This window comes from Mandrillus leucophaeus, unplaced genomic scaffold (assembly GCF_000951045.1).
Source record: "Mandrillus leucophaeus isolate KB7577 unplaced genomic scaffold, Mleu.le_1.0 Scaffold284, whole genome shotgun sequence".
NCBI classification, from domain to species: Eukaryota; Metazoa; Chordata; class Mammalia; order Primates; family Cercopithecidae; genus Mandrillus; species Mandrillus leucophaeus.
Window position 1 is genome coordinate 1,134,505 of NW_012102965.1, and position 24,359 is coordinate 1,158,863.

General features: G+C 37.1%; 1 protein-coding gene across 4 annotated transcripts in view; it reads right to left on the bottom strand.

The window, feature by feature from the left end:
• The window catches only part of PHTF2 (putative homeodomain transcription factor 2), a 159,931-nt gene that overhangs the window by 106,283 nt on the left and 29,289 nt on the right, over window positions 1-24,359 (bottom strand). For 2 of the 4 annotated variants that reach the window (XM_011985451.1, XM_011985452.1), the window contains exon 2: window positions 12,796-12,875. In XM_011985451.1, the coding sequence (XP_011840841.1) occupies window positions 12,796-12,840 (45 nt within the window). In that variant the 5' untranslated portion in view covers window positions 12,841-12,875. Of the gene's footprint in view, window positions 1-12,795; window positions 12,966-24,359 lie in introns of those variants that run through there. The other 2 variants (XM_011985450.1, XM_011985449.1) reach the window with 2 other exon arrangements.

Here is a 24,359-nt window from a genome sequence, read left to right on the forward strand (position 1 = left end):
ACAAACCTAAAGAAAGATATCAATATTCAAGTATAAGAAGGTCATAGAACACCAAGCAGATTTAACCCAAAGACTACCTCAAGGCATTTAATAATCAAACTCCTGAAGGTCAAGAATAAAGAAATGAGCCTAAAATTAGCAAAAGAAAAGAAACAAATAACATGCAATGGAGCTCTAATACATCTGGCAGCAGACTTATCAGTGGAAACCTTACAGGCCAGGAGAGAGTGGCAGGACATTTTTAAAGTGCTGACAGAAAAAAACTTTTACCCTCTAATAGTATATCCAGGAAAAATATCCTTCAAACATAAAGGAGAAATACTTTCTTAGACAAACAAAAGGTGAGAGATTTCATCAACACCAGATCTGCCCTTCAAGAAATGCTAAAGGGAGTTCTTCAATCTGAAAGGAGGTTAAAAAGCAATAAGAAATCATCTGAAGGTACAAAACACACTGGTAATAGTTAAGTACACAGACAAACAGAATATTGTAACACTATAGTTGTGATATATAAACCACTCATATATTGAGTAAAAAGACTAAAAGATGAACCTATTAAAAATAATAACTATAACAACTGTTCAAGATAAAGACAGTATAAAAAGATATTAATAGAAACAAAAAATTAAAAAGCAAGGGGCATAAAGTGAAAGTATAAAGTTTTTATTCCTTTTCTCTTTGCTTGTTAGTTTTTGCAATCAGTATTAAGTTGTCATCAGTTTAAAATAATGGGTTATGAGATGTTACTCGCAAGGCTCATGGTAACCTCAAATCAAAAAACCTACAACAGATACACAAAAAATAAAAAGCAAGAAATCTAATTTTTCTATTTTTAGTAGAGATGGGTTTCACCATGTTGGCCAGGCTGGTCTTGAACTCCTCAAGTGATCTGCCCACCTCAGCCTCCCAAAGTGTTGGGAATACAGGCGGGAGCCACCGTGCCCATCCAAAAATAAACTTTAAAAAATTAACCAGGTTGGTGGCACGTGCCTGTGGTCCCAGCTACTCAAGAGGCTGAGGCAGGAGGATTGCTTGAGCCTAGGAATTCAAGGCTGCAGTGAGTTGTAAGTGCGCCACTGCACTGCAGCCTGGGCAACAGAGCAAGGCTGTCTCACAAAAAAAAAAAAAAAACCTTTAGAAACTACACAAACACATGGAAATTAAAATTAAACAACATGCTCCAGAATTATCAGTGAGTCCATAAAGAAATGAAGAAAATTTTAAAAATTATTGAAACAAATAAAATAGAAATACAACATACTAAAACTTATGAGACACAGTGAAAGCAGTACTAAGAGGAAAGTTTAATCCTCTTTAATCCAATCAGCCCCTATATCAAAAAAGTAGAAAAACTCAAACAACCTAACAGTGCATCTTAAATAACTAGAAAATAAGAACAAATCAAACCCAGAATCAGTAGAATAAATAATAAAGATCAGAGCAGTAATCCCAGCACTTTGGGAAGCCAAGGCAGTCGGATCACTTGAGCTCAGGAGTTCAAGACCAGCCTGAGTAACATAGTGAGACCCGTCTCCAAATAAAAAAAATTAAAAAATAAAAAAGCAAAAATAAATGAAATTGAAACAAAAAAATACAAAAGATCAATGAAATAAGTTTGTTTTATGAAAAAATAATCAACAAACCTTTAGCCACACTAAGAAAAAAAGAAGACACAAACATAATTAAAGATGAAAAGGGATATATTACAATGAACTCTACAGAAATTCAAAGGATCATTAGAGACTACTATGAGCAACTATATGACAATAAATTGGAAAACCCAGAAGAAATGGACAAATTCCTAAACACAGACAACCTACCAAAATTGCACCATGAAGAAATCCAAAATCTGAACAGACCAATAAGTAATGAGATCAAAGCTGTAATAAAAAGTCTCCCAGCAAAGAAAAGCCCAGGACCCTATGGCTTCACTGCTATACTTTACCAAACATTTAAGGAACTAATACCAATCCTTCTCAAACTATTCTGAAAAGCAGAGAAAGAGGGAATACTTTCAAACTCATTTTGTAAGGCCAGTATTACTGATACCCAAACCAGACAAAGACATATCAAAAAAAGAAAACTATAGGTCAGTATCCCTGATAACCACAAAAATCCTCAACACAATACTAGCAAACCGAATATAACAACACATTAAAAAGATCATTCATCATGACCAAGTGGGATTTATCCATGGATGCATGATGGTTCAACATATGCAAATCAATCAATGTGATACATTATATCAACAAAATGAAGGACAAAATCAATCAACATCCCTTCATAATAAAAACACTAAAAAAACTGGGTATAGAAGGAATATACCTCAACACAATAAAAGCCATATATGATGGATGCATTGCTGGTATCAAACTGATTAGGGAAAAGCTGAAAGGCTTTCCTCTAAGATCTGAAACACAACAAGGATGCCCATTTTGCTTTCCCCCGCCAGTGCCCCCACATTCTGGGAAGAAAACAGATCACCTTTTTTTTTCTTTTTTGTTTTGTTTTGTTTTGAGACAGGGTCTCACTCTGTGAACTAGGCTGGAGTGAGTGCAGTGGCACAATCATGGCTCACTGCAGCCTCAACCTCCTGGGCTCAAGTGATTCTCCTGCCTCTACCTCCCAAGTAGTTGGAACTACAGGTGTATGCCACCATGCCTAGCTTATTTTTTTTCTATTTTTTTAGAGACAAGGTCCCACTATGTTGCCTGGCTGCTCTAGAACTCCTAGGTTCAAGAGATCCTCCTGCCTTAGCTAAGATTACCGGTGTGAACCATCGTGCCTGGCCTTTTTTTTTTTTTTTGAGACAATGTCTTGCTTTGTCTTTCAGGCTAGAGTGCAGTGGCACAAACTGGCTCACTGCAGGCTCACTTCTAGGGCTCAAGTGATCCTGCCACCTCAGCTTCCCAAGTAGCTGGAAATAAAGGGGCTTGCCACCATACCTGGCTACTTTTTTTTTTTTTTTTTTTTAATTTTGTAGAGACAGGGTCAAGCCATGTTCCCCAGGCTGATACTGAACTCCTGGCTTCAAGCAATTCTCCTACTTCAGCCTACAGGCATGATCCACAATGCCCAGCCACTGCCCACTTTCACTAATGTTATTCAACACGGCAATGGAAGTCCTAGTTAGGGCAAGACAAGAGAAGGAAATACAAGACATCCAAATTGGAAAGGAAGAAGTCCAATTCTCTTTGCTTGCAGATGATATGATCTTTTATTTGGAAAAACCTAAAGACTGCACCAAAAATCTATCAGAACTGATGAACAAATTCAGTAAAGTTGCAGAATGCGATCAACGTAAAAAAATCAGTAGCATTTCTATATACCAACAGTGAACAATCTGAAAAAGAAACCAAGAAAGTAATTCCATTTACAATAGCTACAGATAAAATAAGATACCTAGGAATAAACTTAATCATGCAAATGAAATGTCTCCACAGTGAAAACTACGAAACACCGATGCAAAGAATTAATATTGTTAAAATATGCATATTACCCAAAGCAATCTACAGATTCAATGTAAGCACTATCAAAACGCCAATGACATTCTTCAGAGAAATAGAAAAAATAATCCTCGAATTTTATTTGGAACCACAAAAGACCAAGAATAGCCAGACATTCTGAGTGAAAAGAACAAAACTGGAGGAATCATATTGCATGACTTCAAATTATACTACAGAGCTATTGTAACAAAACCAGCATGGTGGCCGGGTGCGGTGACTCACGCCTGCAATCCTAGCACCTTGGGAGGCCGAGGTGAGTGATCACTTGAGGTCAGTTCGAGACCAGCCTGGCCAACTGAAGAAACCCCGTCTCTACTAAAAAAAAAAACAAAAATACACACACACACACACACACACACACACACACACACACATATATATAAATTAGCCAGGCATGATGGTGCATGCCTGTAATCCCAGCTACTCCAGAGGCTGAGGCATGAGAATCACTTGAATCCAGGAGGCAGAGGTTGCAGTAAGCCCAGATCACGCCACTACATTCTAGCCTGGGTGAGACAGAGGGAGACTCCATCTCAAAAAAAACAAAAGCAAAACAAAAAAAACCCAGCATGGTACTGGCATAAAAAAAGACATGTAGATCAGTGGAACACAATAGAAGCCCAGAAACAAATCCATATAACTACAGTGAACTCATTTCAACAAAGGTACCAAGAACATCACAATGGATGTTCTCTTCAATAAATGGTAAAATGACGCTGGGAAAACTGGATATCCATATGCAGAAGAATGAAACTAGACACCAATCTCTCATCATATACACAAATCAAATCAAAATTGATTAAATATTTAAATCTAAGACTTTAAACTACGAAACTACTACAAGAAAATATTGGGGAAACTCTCCAAGATATTGGACTGGCCAAGGGTTTCTTGAGCAATACTACCAAAGCACAGGCAACCAAAGTAAAAATGGAGAAATGCGATCACATCAAGTTAAAAAGCTTCTGCAGAGCAACGGACAATATCAACAAAGAGACAATGTACAGAATGATAGAAAATATGTGCAAACTACCCATCTGACAGTGAATTAATAACCAGAATATACAAGGAGCTCAAACAACTTTATAGGAAAAAAAAATCTAATAATCCATTTTAAAAATAGGCAAAAGGTCTGAATAGACATTTATCAAAAGAAGACACAAATGGCAAACATGTATATGAAAAAGTGCTTCACATTATGGATCATCAGAGAAATGCAAACCAAAACTACAATGAGATATCATCTTACCTCAGTCAAAATGGCTTTTCTCCAGAAGACAGGTAATAACAAATGCTGGCAAGGATGTGGAGAAAAGAGAATCCCTGTACACTGTTGGTAGGAATGCAAATTAGTACAGCCACTATGGAGAACAGTATGGAGGTTCCTTGAAAAACTAAAAATAGAACTACCATATGATTCAGCAAGCCCACTCCTAGGTATATACCCCAAAAAAGGAAATTAGTATATTGAAGAGATATCTGCACTCCCATGTTAACTGCAGCAGTTATTCACGATAACCAAGATTTGGAATCAACCTAAGTGTCCATCAATGAATGAATGGATAAAGAAAATTTGGTACATATACACAATGAATAGTATTCTGTCATGAGAAAGAACGAGATCCTGACACTTGCAACAACATGAATGGAACTGGAAGACATTATGTTAAGTGAAATAAGCCAGGCACAGAGAGACATACTTCACAGGTTCTCACTCATTGGTGGGAGCTAAAAATTAAAAGAACTGAACTCATGAAAATGGAGAGTAGAATGATCATTACCAGAGGCTGGAAAGGGTAGTAGGGATGGGAAACAGAGATGGTTAATGGGTATAAAACCACAGTTAGATAGAATGAATAAGATCTAGTACTTGACAACACAACAGGGTGACTACAGTCGATAATAATTTACTGTACAATTTAAAATAACTAAAAGAGTATAATCAGAACATTTGGAACACAAAGAAACGATAAACGCTTGAAGTAATGGATACTCCATTTACACTGACGTGATTATATGTTTGTATGAAAATATCTCATGTACCCCATAAATATATAAACCTACTATGTACCCATAAACATAAAAATAGATTTAAAAATTATATTTAAAGTTGACTTATCCTGTCACAACCTGTGTGATTCATCCAAGGGAAGCATTACTATCTGCAGCTTAAAAAAGAAAAAACTGAGGCTCATAAAAATTAAATAACATGTTCAATATTATAAGCTGGTAAATGTCACAAAATCAAATAGAGGTCTCGATGCTATACACAGTGCTCTTTCAACCTTATTATACTATAAAGCATGGTAGTTTAAAATTACATTCAAGAAAAGGACATAAAAGTGAAAATGTAGTAACCGCCTTTGTCTATGGCTCAGTACTTCTTTTTGGTAGATCTTAATTTTCTCTCTACTACTATAACCAGCTAAGGCAAGAGGAATGTATAGAAAACCATACCCCCTCAGAGGGCACTTCTGTGTATCACTTAGGATGCTTTCAGAAGCAAGAAACTAAAAAACCGAACTTCAAATGACTGAAAAAATACAGGGATTTATTGTCTCACACAGTAAGAAATCCCAAATTAGGTCATTTTCAGAACTGATTAATTTTACAGTTCATAAAGTCCTAAAAAGCTCAAGTTTTCTTTCCATCTTTCATTTCTGACATCCTCAGCCCATTAGAAAGCTCCTTTCATGGGAACTAAGTCACTATAAAAGCTTCAGGCTTGCAGGCTCGTGACTGCAATATCAACACTTTGGGAGGCTGAGGCAAGAGGATCACCTGAAGCCAGGAGTTCAAGACCAACTTGGGCAACAGAGCAAGACCCCACCTCTACAAAAAAGCAAAAAAGGAAGAAAACTACCCAGGCATGATAGTGCAAGCCTGCAGTCCCAGCTACTCGGAAGGCTGAGCAGAAGGACTGCTTAAGCCCAGGAGTCGGAGACTGCAGTGAGCCATGACTGTGTCACTGCACAACAGATTGAGTGACAGAGCAAGACAGGCAGGAAGAGATGAGAAGAGAAGAGAAGAGAAGACTAATTTCAGGCAACATGCCTCACCCACCAATGTCCCAAGACAGGAAGGCAACTCTCTATTTCATATCATTATACTGTATTATTTAATATATGTAAAGCACTGAAAAAGTGGCACATAATAAGCATCACATAAAGTTTGCTATTATTATTATTGGTTGTTTTTAGGATGTGAGAGACTTTTCCCAGAAGGCTTCATTTCTCATTAGCCAGAATTGGAATACATGTCCCATTCTATGCCAATCACTGGCAAAGGAAACAGAATGCCATGATTGGATTAGACTTACCAGGATTCACCCCCTCTGAGACTTTGGATACACATTCTTTGGCTATAAAGCCTGTGGAGAGGAATGAATTCCTTAACAAAGTAGAGGCTCTTCCACTAGGAAAAAAGGTCAGGAACAATTTTGGGTAGGAAACCTCTATATGGCAGTCTTCCACACATCCTTTCTTCTCAAGGAGCTAAAAGAGGAGGAGTCTGGAGGACCTTGGGGCTTGTTCTCACAACATGGAGAAAGGAATAAGCCAACTCTAGAAAAGCAATAAGAAAAAAGAGGCAGACGGACACATCTGATGGTGCTCTCGTCTTGGGATTAAGTCAACCCTGAGAAAAGCTTCACCACTAAGCACGGTTTAGCTTGAAAGCCAATAAATTTCCCTCTTTAAGATAGTTTGAGTTAGATTTGTCTTACTTGCAAAAGAATCCGGGAGGCTGATGGCGGAAGGATATTAAATGACTGCACATGGTTTTGGAGTTGAAAGCTGAGACTTAATACTTTTGAACCATCCGTGCAACCTTAGGCAAGTTAGTACTCTGAAATGCCCTACACATACTTAAGTACACACACACACACACACACACACACGCACACATGCACATGCCCACACGCACATTAACATGGTTGAACTTTACCAAAAAGGTGTTCCCAACTATTTACAACTGATAGCAGTTACCAGTCAAGTTCATATTACTCAGGCTAGTTTCTCATTTAAATTACTAAATGAATCCCAATGCTGGCTCATATTTAAAAGTCGTTAAACATATTCATTAGTTTTCTCATTGCCAATTGACTCCTTAAAGACAATGACCAAGATCTGTATCATACAGTTCTTCCTTAGCCCTGTAAGCTAAATTCACTATTTTGCTATCACTATACAATGTTGCTAGTGCTTTTTTCCCCCCCTTTTAAATTTGGGGAGTTTTTCTAAGCCACTTTTCTCCTATATATTTATCCAGTGAAAATAGAACCTCATTCTCTCATAATTTTATCTGCACAGTCACAGTGGAATCTTACGGGTCATTATACTGTTTAAAGGAATACTCAGGGTGTCAATTATCTTTGAATACATGTAACTTCAGGTCCCTATTTCAAATAACTTCCAAAAGATAAGTAACTCCATTCCCTATCCTTGGAAATGAGAAACTAGAAATATGAAAGCAGAGTATTTTGCTACAAAACACATTCAGTAGCTCATTATTAACTAAAAACTATTCTGGTTTCTCCCCTGCTATCATTCTTATTGCATTAACAGTTCCTCCAAGTTAATAACTGAAAATTACTTCAGACCAATAGGAACTTTAAAAGTATTCATAACTATGAAGGCTGCAACAGCATAAAATGAAGTTTAAAATTGGATATTAAAGGACTTTTAAAATCTCAGAGTAAACCATGCATAGAAAAATTTATTTAGGCTGGTTGCAATGGCTCATGCCTATAATGCCAGCACTTTGGGAGGCTGAGGTGGGCAGATTGCTTGAGGTCAAGAGTTCAAGACCAGCCTGGCCAACATAGCAAAACCTCATCACTACTAAAAATACAAAAATTAGCTGGCTGTAGTAGCATGCGCCTGTAATCCCAGCTGCTCGGGAGGCTGAGGCAGGAGAATTGCTTGAACCCAGGAGGCAGAGGTTGCTGTGAGCCAAGATAGCACCACTGACTCCAGCCAGGGCGACAGAGTGAAACTCCGTCTCAACAAAAAACAAAACAAAACAAAAGAATAATTTATTTAAAAATACTTGATAATTAAGCAGAATTTCTGTACACATTTATAATAATTTAAAAGTTTGTTTTCATTTTCTCCTGGAAATTTCACATCTGATATTATAGCTCATGTTCAAAAGAGTTTACAAATCAAGTGATGGCTTTTGGCCATTCAATATTCAAATACAAATATAAAAATGTCACAATTTTCTAGTGGAGAAAGGTGATTCTAAAGTGAGTTATGGCTGAGCACGGTGGCTCAGGCCTGTAATCCCAGCACTTTGGGAGTCCAAGGCAGGAGGATCGCTTGAGGCCAGAAGTTTGAGACCAGCCTGGGAAACATGGTGAAATCCCATCTCCACAAAAAAATACAAAAATTAGGTGGGTGTCATAGCATGTATAGGCACATAGTTCCAGCTAGTTGGGTGGCTGAGGCAGGAGGATCGTTTGAGCCCAGGAGGTTGAGGCTGCAGTCTGCCGTGTTCACACCACTGCACTTCAGCCTGGGTTACAAAGTGAGAACCTCCCTCAAAAATAAGAAGTGAGTTACTACCAAACAAATATTCAAGAAAATGAAGATAAATGTTTTTGGTTTTTATTTACAAGGATACTACTCAGTATAAGCTGGATACTATTGAATGATAGTTACAAAATCAAAGAGCATTACAATACTAAAACTTTTAAAAATCATATAATCCAGGGCTTCTTAACCTGGGTTTTAAGATAGATGTGATATTTTCTGTATATGTACATTATATACATTTTTCTCAAGATATGATCCTTAGCTTTCAACACAATTTCAAAGGGGTCCGTGATTGAAAACAGGCTGAGAACTATTAGTTAGTCAATGTAGAAAAGTGGAAATTGGTGCTCAGAGAAATAAAGTTATTTGCCTGTGGTTAATCAGTAAGTACAACTGCAGTTCTCCTGCCTTCATTTCACTGACGCATAAACACCTCTAAAAACTTTTTTAATAAGCATATATTTAAGAGACAAACAGATCTGTATGACCTAAGCCAGTGAGGGGAACCCTCAAGCTAATGATAAAAGAAAATATTAAGATGGCAGCTGGGAGACATGACTTAAGAACAATCTATTCAGTATGGACTAGATAAAACAGAGAGTTCTAGAAGGGTCAGTTCCAAGAAAGGAAAAAAGGAAGAGATAATACCTGAATATGACTGACTGCAACAAAAGAAGTGTTACAATTTCATCAGAGACTTAGTAAAAGAATTTGAAAAATCAAGCAAAGGGAAAGAAAAGTTACACAGATTGGAAATATTACAACATAACACATCTTTAAATGATACATACACAGACATAATAATGTAAGCACCAAATACTGATTAACCAAAATTTGGAGTCACTGGGACGATAGAGGGAGGAAACTTAGGGGAAGCTTATAAAAAAGCTAAATCCTAATCATATAGTCAGAAGTCAACAAGTAACATCTACAATAAAATGACCAAGAAAAAACAAGGCAGGCATGCTTCAAAACATGAAATATCATTTTTAAAAATGGTGTTATTCAACAAAGGCTGTCTTAGAGCATAGGTCAGCAAACCAAGGTCTACAGGCCAAATCTAGACCCTTGCCTGTCTTTATAAACTAAGTTTTACTGGAACACAGCCACGCTCATTAATTTTACATATTGTCTATGGCTGCTTTTGTGCTACAATGGCAACGCAAGGTTGAGTGGTTGCAGCAGAGACCTATGACTCAAAACCTAAATTATTTACTATCTGTTCCTTTAAAGAAAAAGTCAGTCAATCCAATCCTAGTTTAGAACATTGTATGACATTTTGTATCTCTGACTCCTACATATAAATGCCAGTATTCCATCAAAAGTCATTAGGATGAGGAGTGGGACTCCTCATCTTTGAAACTTTGGTTTCAGAACCACTGAGCTATAAAGACTTCAAAATGATTGCCTCTGGGGGAGCAAAACTCAAAGACTAGGTAAGGATAGGGATGGATAGTATTGCAGGCTGCCTTTTTTTTTTTTTTTTTTTTTGCAATAATCCTTGAAACACTAATCTTTCAACATATTCACATGTATTTCTTCGATAAAATTAAATTTAAAAGCAAAAGGAAAAAATAGAGCAAATCAAATCCAGTTAATGGTTCTGGCAACTCCCTAATTTATGTGATGAGCCTGGGCAACATGGCAAAACCCCGTCTCTACTAAAAATACAAGATCTAGCTGGGCATAGTGGCACATGCCTGTAGTCCCAGCTACTTCGGAGGCTGAGGTGGGAAGTTCACTTGAACCCAGGAGGTCAAGGATGCAGTGAGCCGTGATTGTGCCACAGCACTCCAGACTGGGTTAACAGAGTGAGACCCTGTCTTAAAAATAAATAAATATATATATAATAGAATATGTGATTACATTTGCTAGTATATTTTATGACATTTCTTATAGTTGCTCTGGAGAATATTTTGGTTGCATGTATCCAAAGCTGCCAGGTAAATGACCCTTGGATAGGAGGGTCATTTCAGTTACAGGGCTAACTGAATCTGAGTATAATATTTCACAACCTCTGATCCCAAGAAAGGTCAGTCAAGCAGGTATGTTCTATAAATGATCTTCAGTAAACTCTAAAGTGTTTAATGTAAAAAGCCAAACAGAGAAAAAGTTTATTAGGTAGAAATTAGAAAAGAGAAAAACTTTCAAAGATACAGACAGGAAAATGTTTAAAGTTTTTTTTGTTTTGTTTTCCTTAATTTATAATTTTATTTAGCTCTTTAGCTAAGCAGACTGATTTTTAACTTGACTGGAAGTTTAAAAGTTTAAAAGGATGCACTAAAAAACACAGAAGACAATTAATAGTATATTGATATCAATACTTCCAATAAAGTACCTTATATGAAAAATGTAATTATATACCTGTGTCATGTTCTACCCAGAAAACAAATAACACATCTAAAAACAGACCATAATCCCATGCCAGCTACTAAGGGAGGTTTAGGTAGGAGGATCACATGAGCCCAAGAGGTTGAGGCTGCAGTGAGCCATGAGTGTGCAACTGCACTCAAGCCTGGGCGACACAGTGAGACCCTGTCTCAAAAAATACTCTTAAAAAAGGTCATATTCTTCGGTTTGTCTAACTTTTAAAATTACTTTTAAAATTAGTAATTTTAAAATAACTTATTTTCAATTGAACAAAATTTTAAAATCATCTGTTTGGCTGGGCGCAGTGGCTCATGCCTGTAATCCTAGCACTTTCAGAGGCTAAGTGAGGCGGGCAGATCACCTGAGGTCAGGAATTCAAGATCAGCCTGACCAACATGGCGAAACCCTGTTTCTACTAAAAATACAAAAATTAGCCAGCGTGGTAGCACATGTCTGTAATCCCAGCTACTTGGGAGGCTGAGGCAAGAGATCACTTGAACCCAGGAGGCAGAGGTTGCAGTGAGCTGAGATCACGCCACTGCACTCCAGCCTGGGTAAGAGAGAGAGACTCCATCTCAAAAAAAAAAAAAAAAAAAAAGTGTGTTTTTTCTACCATATAAGAAAAGCTTTAAATGTATCATTATATTTTGTTAATAGACACCTGAAGAATAAGGTACCAAAATGTTTTAAAATGTGAAAACAAATATAATTCACTATGTACACAAAAGATCTAAGGTATTACACGAAACAATGTAAATTTTAAAGAATATAAACAACACTCATTAGGAGTAAACAGTTTACTGTATTGTCAAAAATGCCTATATTCTTTTGGACTTTATAAAGAAAAACATTACATCGGTAAAGCTTATTTTGAAATATATAAGATGATACAGCTATTTAAAGTAGGTATGACAAACCTAAAACATCAAAATAAACACTTCAATATTTCAGTTTGTAAAATAGAGTCCCCAAAACTTTATTTTACTGAAGAATTCAGTTACTGAATTGTAACTCACAAGAAACAAATTAAAAACTGTTGATCTATAATATACAACTGTTGTTACATAATAGCTCTGCTAATCTTTCTCTTAGAAAATTAAAGAAAAATGTTAATGCTTGTATAAAATGCTCATTTTATCCACTCCTGGAGATTTGCATTATATTATAATTAATCTAGCTACTTTGCTATTGTAGAGTAAAAAGTAGAGAAAAAATATTTTTCAGCATCATCTTTCCAATTTATTTAGAAGTAAAATAAGTACAAGGAAAATAAAAATAATCTTCCTTTTCCACTCAAAATCCTAACATCTATAGCATGAAATAAACATATATTTTTGAAATTAAAACATTTAGAAAGCTAAAAGTTTTGACTATCAACTTACCTTCTTTTGATACCAGACTATAGCATCTGTGACTTTGGACGCCATTTATTCCACTGAAATCACACATTAGTCATTTTAGGCTGTGCAAGAGAGAAAAACATACAAATGACTTTGTTTCCACCTTCCAAAAGGAGACAGAACAGCATGCAGACATAGCACTCTGGTTACTTGCAGAGCAAGGGGTGTATGACGAGACTTATATTACACCCTTCCTCATTACTATTTTAGCAACAGGTTCTCTTAAGTAAACAAAAATCTGTTGCCACAATAAAAGAAAGTTCTATTTACGTGAATAAATAACACTTGTTTTCTTACAAAATAGGTTGAATTGTCTCTTTTAAAAAATATTTTAAATAAATTTCAGAATTTCCTAGGTTATACCAGAAATTGTACATCTACAAATCCACACACAAGAAACCAATTAATTCAATCAGTAATGTAGTTTTTTTCTAAAAACCAGTGTCAGTTACCGTTGCTAAAGGATGGCTTAATAGAGATGACAGAATTTATAATGACATTTAATTTTCCCTGATACTCAGTAAACACAAAACTGAATTAAAATAACCCAAGACGCCAAAAAGTATTTATGTTAAATACTAAGCCAATATTAGAGTTAATACACAGGAATAATTAACACTAAAGACTTCCCAGATATCACTGTTTGCTAACTGTCATTTAAGTAATTATGACAATCCTCAAAGATCAAAATAAACACTTTAATATTTCCGTTTATAAAATATAGTCCCTAAGTTTATTTTATTGAAAAAATTAAGCTACTGAATTGTAACTTACAAGAAACAGATTAAAACAGTTGATATGTTATATAACTGCAAATCTCTTTTAAAAATAATTAAAGTAAGACAAATAGCAAAAACCATTTCATAAGCATCTTTTCTGTATTTGTCTAAAACAGGATTGGTACTAAACTTAATGATTCTTTAACCCTAGACGTTATTTGAGACTGATTCCCATCAACTCCAGAATACTATTTTAGTCATAAGATGACACTGGCATAGAGGGTACTTCTAGTCTAGTGTTAAGGATTAGCCTAGAACAGGTTCAAAAGCAGTTATTGGCCCCAGAACTCATTACAAACCAGGATCATCCAAGGCCACACAGGATGATCTCAGGAAAATCCTGGGGGTAAAGCACCCTGCTGAGCCAATCCTAGTACATACAGATCTCCAACTGTAGAAACACTACTACTAGTTTGCCTCAGTAAACAAAGTACCAGAGGTTTTATACATCACTCGGGAGGATGCATGTTTTTTGAGCATATTAAGATTCAGATACAATAAAAATTATCAGCAAGTTCAGATGTTTAGATGATAAACCTCTAAAATTTAAAGCAGAATTTATTTAATGCCTGTATTTTTGACAGTGTTATAAACCAAATTATTTTATAACCTTTCCTAAGATATTAGTGACTCTAACTGATCAAATTCAAGCAAACTATGTTTTGAAATTCCTGACAAACAGCCTAACATAATGGAAAGAAAAGAAGGATATAGTCAAAAGACCTGAATTCAAATATTAGCTCCACTATCTATTACGTAAAATTGAAGAAGTCACTGAATTTCTTTCAACCTGTTTCTTTCACTTATAAACTAGAAATAACTGTACCTCCCCATCCCTTATAGGATCTTTGTGACCAATAAATATACATAAGATGCCTGCCACAGTCTAGGACATGCAGTAGGTTTTCAATTATAATTATTTTTATCATCAATTTTCATATAAAAAATTCCCCAATCTGGGAACTAGAAAGTATTTATATTTCCTTTTTTAAACATAGCAGTTTAAAGAGAAATACATGCAACCAGTTTTTGTTCACACTGAAAATAAAAACAGCCACCCAATTATCATAAGGTTACAATGTCAATTCTCAATTACATACACATGGATTATTTACAGATTTCAAAGTTCACCTCCACTAATTTCTCAGTCAGGTGTGGCTATCTTTATTTCTCTCACGAGGGTTTTTTGAGGAAGCTTTCCCTTACTGACTTAAAATTTCCCATTTTTGTTTTTCTGTCCTGGAAGCCTTTGAGTATGATTTATTAACTTTAACCACATTGTATCCCAGAGGTTTTCCCCACTGATTTTGCTAGGGGACTATTCAATAGACATTACACCCTCATTATATTTGTTTGTCATGACAACTGTAAATGCTTTCCAGATTGGTTATAACCTGTCCCCTCAAGCAAAGTATGAAAAATGGTACAAAAATATAAGAATATCAACTTTTCACTTACCCTCTTTTCACTTTACCCAATCTTTATTGACAAATATTCCAGATTATCTAACAAAATAAAGATCCTCTTTCCTAACCCCCTAACAATGTAAATAATACACATTTCATATACAAAATGTGAAAGGATTTTGTCAGTATATTAAACATATCAGATATTTAATATATTTAGGGAATATTTAAACATTCACATATAAATAATAGTTTTTTTAAAAAAAGAAAAAGCTCAAATGAAAGTGAGAAAAATACTGCCTGCCTCACAAGAAAATAATCGCAAAGACTTTATATATATATATTTGGTTTACCTAGCTACACTTAGATAAATACCAAAAATCTAAGCATTCTAGTTATATAAAGCGTTCTAAATATTTTAAACTATATTTATTTGGGTCTATAGAAATAAAAATTCAGCAAATTTTCTTTTTAAAAAAAAAAAAAAAAAACCTTTCTTCAGTAATGGTGATTTTCTGTGCAAACTCATTTAATAGTTTTTCCATTGTGTCAACAACCTTTCAGTCAAACTGAATGGCTCATACCTATTTTTAAAACAGGTTTTATAGCATGCTGAGATAGATTTCTGAACTGGATATCTGACAAAGCACACTCAAAGATACCCAAATTACACGTGGGTATAAACAACATGTATTAATAAGTCAAGTTATTTCATGAAGAATGAAGATTTCTAAAGCCTTTCCAACTTCTTCGATTCTATGATAGTACAGGAATACAGTTTTATAGTCTCTACCATCATGATAGCTCAGATTTAATGTTAAATTATCATATTAAAGTTTATTTACAGAAAAAAAGCAAAAAAACTTACTGGGGACCTTTACTAGAGGATCTTAATCTTTTTTGATCAACTGATCTGATACAAGCATGGGTATTATGATGCATAATACTTATTTATTTAGAAATAATCCAATCCTAAAACCATAGGGCTAACTGCAGGCATAACATTGGGCAGTTAACTCTAAGCTAATACTATCCTTGACACAGATTTAATTATCACATCTTAACAAAATATCTGAAATTCTTCTTTTTTTATTTTTAGCTTTTTTTTAAATTATACTTTAAGTTTTGGGGTACATGTGCAGAACGTGCAGGGTTGTTACACAAGTATACATGTGCGATGGTGGTTTGCTGCACCCATCAACCTGTCATCTACACTGGGTATTTCTCCTAATGCTATCCCTTCCTGAGCCCCTCACCCCGACAGGCCCCGGGGTGTGATGTTCCCCTCCCTGTCTCCATGTGTTCTCATTGTTCGACTCCCACTTATATGAGTGAGAATACGCTGTGAATGATGGTTTCCAGCATCACCCATGTCCCTGCAAAGGACATGAACTCACCCTTTTTTATGGCTGCATAGTATTTTGTTTATCCAGTCTATCATTGATGGGCATTTGGGTTGGTTCCAAGTCCTTGCTATTGTGAACAGTGCCACAATAAACATATGTGTGTATGTGTCTTTATTTACTGTATTGATTTTCACACAAAATGCCAAAGACCAGGGTGGTGGGAAAAGATGAGTACAGAACAGATGGTATGTTAAGTCTGCCTCTACGGAATCTCAATCAAATACAGTTGAACAACATGGGGGGTAAGCTGCGCTGGTCCGCTTATATGTGGATTTTTTTCAATAAAAGTTATACCAAGTGTGCCTGCTACTCCTGCCTCCCCTTTTACCTCTTCTGCCTCTGCTATCCAGGAAGGCAAAACCAACCGCTCCACTTCTTCAACCTATTCAATGTGAAGATGACAAGGATGAAGACCTTTATCATGATCCACTTCCACTTAAGGAATAGTAAATATATTTTCTCTTCTTCTTCTTCTTTTTTTTTTTTTTTTCCAGATGGAGTTTTCACTCTTGTTGCCCAGGCTGGAGTGCAATGGTGTGATCTCGGTATGATCTTGGCTCACTGCAACCTCTGCCTCCCAGGTTCAAGCGATTCTCCTGCTAGCTGGGATTACAGGCATGCGCCACTACATCCAGCTAATTTCGTATTTTTAGTAGAGACAGGGTTTCTCCATGTTGGTCAGGTTGTTCTCGAACTTCTGACCTCATGTGATCCTCCCATCTCGGCCACCCAAAGTGCTGGGATTACAGGTGTGAGCCACTGTGCCCGGCCTATTTTCCCTTCTTTACAATTTAATAACACTTTTTCTCTAGCTTACTTTATTGTAATTATACAGTACATAAACCTATAACATATAAAATATGTATTATCTGTTTATGTTATTAGTAAGAGTTCCTGTCAACAGTAGGCTATTAGTAGTTAAGTTTTGGGGTATTCAAAAGTTATAGCCAAATTTTCCACAGCACAGGGGTCAGTACCCCAACCCTCAATTGTTCAAGGGTCAACTGTATAATAATGCCCATGAGTATTCTTTGCACAAATATGGTCTCCCACATTGTCAGATTTTTAACCAATCCCCATGTTACAAAAATTGTATCAAATACTATATAATGTTACAATGTACATCTCTCATTATCTGAAACAAATTTCTCTGTTCTGGCATGACTCTAACTAGGCTCAGAAAACAATGTATTTCCACCTCTGACACTTTGCGTGTGTTATTATTATTCCTATTCCATCCATTTCTCCACTCATACATCCTTCTAAATCAGCTCAAATCCTACTCCTCCAAGATGAAGCTTTCTTTTTTTTTCTTTTGTTTTGTTTTTTTTGAGATGGAGTTTTGCTCTCATTGCCCAGGCTGGAATGCAATGGTGTGATCTCGGCTCAATGCAAGCTCCACCTCCCGGGTTCAAGCAATTCTCCTGTCTCAGCCTCCTCAGTAGCTAGGATTACAGGTGCCCACCACCATGCCAGGCTAATTTTTGGTATTTTTAATAGAGACTGGGTTTCACCATGTTGGCCAGGCTGGTCTCGAACTCCTGACCTCATGTGATCCGCCCGCCTCAGCCTCCAGAAGTACTGGAATTACAGGCATAAGTCATCACACTCGGCCAGCTTTCATTTGGACTAAAAAATGCTGAAGCTTAATGTCTCTCTTCTAGCACCAATATATGCTCAAAAATCTGTAATTTAAATAGAAATGTAAAGCAATATGTGACCACACAGGTCACTTGGTCATATGTAAATACTCCTAAAGAAAAAATGTGGCATCAGTCTTTCTTTGTCTCTAAGTACTCAGTACACTGTAATATATGGTAAAGGAAGTACAGCAGACAAAAAGCAATGACTAAGCATCAAGAGGACTGGGTTCTAGATCCAAGTTCTGATACTAAGAGCTGTGTGCTCTTGAATAAGTACTGAGTTCTCTGGACCTCAGTTTTTTCCGAGTGCCATCTAGCCAAATATTCCACAACTCAACAAAGGTTAAATAACAATTGTGTGAAAAGAAAGAGTTCAGAGCAGTCTGAGCCATGTGAGGTATGCAAGCACAGACATGTGAGTATAGGACTTCAGTCAAGTCCCTACACCCAAGCCTGGGGGACAACTGTTTAAAGTCATTCCTTCCTGACTAGCTGCCTCACTCATTTATCTTCATGTTTCTGGAATTTGTGATACAAAGTACAATGTATAGCAAATCAATAGTTCATGTTATTTTAACATAAATTCTCAGTAAACAACTCAGGAACTGCTTCTTCTTTCCCTTTAAAAGAAAAAAAATCTTTTTTTTTTTTTTTTTGAGACAAAGTCTCACTCAGTTGCCCAGGCTAGAGTGCATGGCACGATCAGGGCTCACGGCAGCTTCGACTTCCCAGCTCAAGTGATCCTTCTGCCTCAGCCCCAAAAGTAGCTGGGACTACAGGCATGTACCACGATGCCTGGCTAATTTTTTTGAATTTTAGTAGACATGAGGTCTCACTATGTTGCCCAGGCTGGAAAAATCCACTTTGAACTGCTGCTAATCAGAGAGTATATTCAGAGCAACTCAAATCTGTGCTCCCAGTTGCAATCCTCAAGCTTGATTCAAACAAACCCTCTACTTATATTAATTTTGTTTCAGCTTCTTCCTCTCAGGTCACCAATTCCAATAATGTACAGAAGTTCCTCTGAATTCTTACTAACACACCCAAAAACATTAATATTACTTCTTTTTTTTTTTTTTTTTTTTTTTGAGACGGAGTCTCGCTCTGTCGCCCAGGCTGGAGTGCAGTGGCCGGATCTCGACTCACTACAAGCTCCGCCTCCCGGGTTTACGCCATTCTCCTGCCTCAGCCTCCCAAGTAGCTGGGACTACAGGCGCCCGCCACCTCGCCCGGCTAGCTTTTTGTATTTTTAGTAGAGACGGGGTTTCACCGTGTTAGCCAGGATGGTCTCGATCTCCTGACCTCATGATCCGCCCGTCTCGGCCTCCCAAAGTGATGGGATTACAGGCTTGAGCCACTGCGCCCGGCCAATATTACTTCTTAAATAAGTGTTACATATATGGAATTTAACATAGTAGAAACTGTTAGACTAAATAAAAAACATCTATTTATTTTGTTTTTAGAGACAGGGTCTCGCTGTCACCCAGACTGAAGTGCAGTGGCTTGATCATAGCTCACTGTAACATCAAACTCCTGGGCTCAAGCGACTCTCCTGCCTTAGCCTCCCGAGTAGCTAAAGTTGCATGCCACCAAACTGGGCTATTTTAAAAATTTTTTGTAGAGAGAGATGGAGTCTCACTATGCTGCCCAGGCTGGTCTTGAACTGCTGTCCTCAGCAGTCTTCTTAACTCAGCCTCCAAAAGTGCTGGGATTACAGGTATGAGCCACCACGCTGGGCCCTAAAGAGCTTTTAATTTGTTAAAAGTAGTTTATATAAATCTCTTCAGGCCCTCATATTATTATTCCATTCCAACAACCTTGTATCATTCTCTGCTGTTTACAAAATAAAATCCACAAGTACTGTATTTAGACTCTCTACAATCTGACCTTAATTGTCCAACATTATTGCTCATGATCTTCTCATACAACTTGTTTCAACCATCCCATCCTTTCAACATTTTCTACCTCTGTGCCAAAATTAACACTTCTTTTTCTAAAACAAGGAAGATTGTGACAAGACCTCCAAAATTTCACTTTCTCCATGTTTCTCCCAAATTCTTACATTCAATATTTCTCATCCTGTTCTGTGTTCCCCTTACAGTAGCATCCCCTTTATCCAAGGCTTTGCTTTCCACATTTCAGTTACTGCAGTCACTGCAGTACAGTAAAATAAGATATTTGGAGACAGAGGGAGACCAAATTCACATAACTTTTCATTAGAGTATACTGTTATAACTGTTCCATTTTATTATTTGTTATTATCTATCTCTTACTTACAGCAGTCCCCAATCTTTTTTAGCACCAGGGACTGGTTTTGTAGAAGACAATTTTTCCATGGCCAGGGTGGGGAGATGGTTTTGGGATGATTCAAGAGCATTACATTTATTGTATACTTTATTTCTATTATTATTACATTATAATATATAATGAAATAATTATTCAACCCACCATAACGTAGAAATCAGTGGGAGTCCTGAGCTTCTTTTCCTGCAACTAGATGGTCCCATCTGGGGATGATGGGAGACAGTGACACCCAAAGTGTGTTATGTCCAGTCTATTCCATAATCTCACTTTGGTTGCTGTCAACTATACTACAGAAAACCCTGCTTCACAAAGATAGGATGATAGAAATGGAAACAGACTTTTCAGTGTGGCAAGGATAGTCCGCCTTGACTTTAATCCAGAATGTATGGAGATTTGAAGTTGTCTCAAACATACTTTTAAGGCCACCATCATTTGCGACCTTAATCAGTTGATCCTCTTCTAGCACGGACAAAGTCGATACAGTTGGCTTATTCACAAACAGGTTGCAGATCCATTACTTCCCAGTTCAGGGGTCTTTTCTGGTTGGGAAGTAATGCTCAAACTCTTTTGAAAGCTGAGATAGGTGATAATGCACCAGCTGGGAGAAAGAAGGTCCTGGCTCAGTCTCTCTCAAAATCTCTGCTAATGTTTGAAACATGTCAAAAAATCCCTCAATGTTTACTCGTCACCCCCATAATTCCAGTATGGCTTTGAATGTAGCCACTTTATCTACTGACTTGAACACATTTGTCGTTCTCCCCTGAAGTCACAAGCTGAGTTCTTTGAGCAGGTTGAATATGTCACACAAATTAAGCAAGTTTTGTGATCCATTCTGTGTCACTGAAATGTGCTGCCAGTGATAACAATTTTTCTAAAAATAAAAATAAAAAGCCAGGCACGGTGGCTCACGCCTGTGGTCTCAGCACTCTGGGAGGCCGAGGCGGGCAGATCACGAGGTCAGGAGATTGAGACCATTCTGGCCAACAGGGTGAAACCCCGTCTCTACTAAAAATACAAAAAATTGACTGGGCATGGTGGCGGGTGCCTGTACTCCCAGCTAATCGGGAGGCTGAGGCAGGAGAATGGCATGAACCTGGGAGGCAGAGCTTGCAGTGAGCCAAGATCGCGCCACTGCACTCCAGCCTGGGGGACAGAGCAAGACTCTGTCTCAAAAAAAAAAAAAATCTCTGGAGAGACCTTGTAACTCAAAACCTCTGGCCACTGATCTACCTTTAGAAAGCCATCTTACTTCTGTGGATAAGAGAAGCTGTGTGTGCTCTGCATCCATTTCCTCACAGAGCTGCACAAACAGACATAAACTAAAGGCATGTACTTTAATGTGGTTAATTTTAATCACATCCTGAAAATGTTGGTTAAGTTTGGGTGACATTTTGTGCCTAGCCAGCATTTCTCTATGGATGACACAGTGCGTAGACACGCATGCAGAAGCAACCTCTTTGACCCAAGTAGTGAAACCAGAAAGCTGTCCAGTCATGGCAGCCGCTCCGTTCATGTATATACCAACACAAAATCACCAAATCAGTTCTACAGCTGTAGTACTGGTTGGAAACAAAAGGGCACATAACATATCCTCATGCACATCCTCCTGAGAAGTATATGACACAAAAACAAGCACTACGGCCTTGTTGTCAAAATCAGTAGACTTGTCAACCTGGATTGCACACCATGGTGACTCATTAATCCTAACAATTGTGCCTCAATATCCTCTATTTCATCAAATCATCTAGTTATGGTAATAGCTGAAAAAGGAACATGTGCCACCTTCTGAACTGCAGCCTCTCCTAAAAGTTCATAACAAATGTCCTTAACAGCAAGCAGGCAGGATCAACTCTTCACCAATAGTAAATGGCTTCTTAGCTTTAGCAATACTGTTAGCCACTAAGAATAATGCTCTCAGTGCAGACACATTTGATGAAGTGGTGGCCTTCCATAATTGCTTCTGTTCTTGAGGTTCACGTTTTTTTCTTCTGAGAAACTCCAAAGCCTTGTCTTTTAATGCAGGATAAGTGGTCTCCATGTGACAACGCAGTTTTGAAGGCTTCATGGCTTTGTTGGATAGCTAGTCACCACATATACAAAGCAGGCCTGGAGAATGTGAATCACCTGTTGCAATGAACCCATAATTTAAGTGGGACTCTTGGTATTCTTTTAAATGCAGCTTTCTTTTTGTTGGCAGTCTTACAGTCTTCTGCTGTCTCATCATTGGGTCTTGCCCCTTTACAAAGAAGCTCTCTAGTAATGTTTTGTTATTTACTCATTTTGGCTAAGGTTAGCTTGTGGGCTTAACCAAATCTGTGACTGAGTTAAGTGCAGTGTGAAAAAGACGTGTGGATGGACAAGGTAAGTAAAATAATAGGTGGGCCATGCATGGACTAAAATTAAGTGTTGGATTCTGACTTAAAGCCTGTCACCAGATACAGCTGTAAAAATGAAGCACTCAACTCACTGATAGGGTTTTGATATGAGTCTGCAAGCAATTTATTTATTGCAGTCTCTGTGCAGTCAAACCTCTCTGCTAATGTTAATCTGTATTTGCAGCTGCTCCCCAGTGCTAGCTAGCATCACTGCCTCAAATCCACCTCACACAATCAGGCATTAGATTCTCATAAGGAGCATGCAACCTAGATCCCTCACATACAGTTGAGAACAGGGTTCGCACTCTTATGAGAATCTAATACCGCTGCTGAACTGACAGGAGGCAGAGCTCAGATGGTAATGCAAGTGACTGGGGGCAGCTGTAAATACAGATGCAGCTTCGCTCACTTGCCCACCACTCACCTCCTGTTGTGCAGCCCACAGTTCCTGCCAGGTTGCAGACCAACTGGTTGGGGACCCTGTCTTACTGTACCTAATTTATAAAATAAACTTTGTCATAAGTATGTATATGCAGGAAAAAACATAGCAAATATAGGTTTGGTACTATCTGTGGCTTCAGGTTTCCATTGGGGATCCTGGAATATAACCCTCACAGATAAGGGGGACTGCTATATACTTAATATATTGTTTTATATAGACTTTGGTGTACTTTTCTGTTTGTGCCCCTACCTCCCACCCATACGTTCTTTGAGAGTAGTCCAATGTCTTTATTATCTCTGAATTTTCCTAAAACTTTTTGCCTATATTAAACACAAATATTTACAAATCAAATTAAAAAGTTGCCAACCAAAGTACCACCACAGACTAATTAATTTAAGGGCTAGAATTGAAAACTCTACCTGTCCAACTCCTGTACTCCCCCAACACGCACATAAACAAACATACTTTTTTATAACATTAAAGGGTACAAAGATATCATGAAGTATAATAAATATGGTTGGTTTATTTACTGATCTGTCACTCAGTCACCAATATGTAAGATTTAAAAGGTTTTATATATTGCAAATCTAAAAGGTCCAATGAAAGTAAGTTAAAGTCTAGTCTAACACCATTCCTAAATGCTAAAGTTAAATATAACTCAGCTGCCTTCTCCACAACCAAAACAAGACATTTTTAGACCTTGAAAACTGGGAACAAAGTTGCTCTGCCCTTAAAAGGGTAATAAATGCTAAGGTTCAAATCACATCTTTCATATTGATACAAAAGCTAAACAAAAAGAATGCAATCTCCTACTAGTTTCAGGGCTCCTACTTTGTAATCATGTGACCTATAAATTATTACAAGTTATAGGAACAATTTTAATTCTTCATCTGGAATGAGGATAATATTTCATGGAAATGTTTGGAAGAATAAACACCACACGTTTTATGGTCAAAGTTGTAATTTTAAACGAAATGCAAAATAAGGTCTAATAAACAGCTATACATTTTCTATTATACCTGTCATAAAATGAGTATCTGTAATTTTTATTTTCCTTAATGGAACCAATGCATAGTCTGTGTACTTTGGGCTAGAAGATGATACATAATCTAAGAAGAAAAACTACAGGCAAGTAACATCTCTCTAAACCTGTACTAATAAAAGTGTTTTGTGCTGTTACAAAATCTAAGT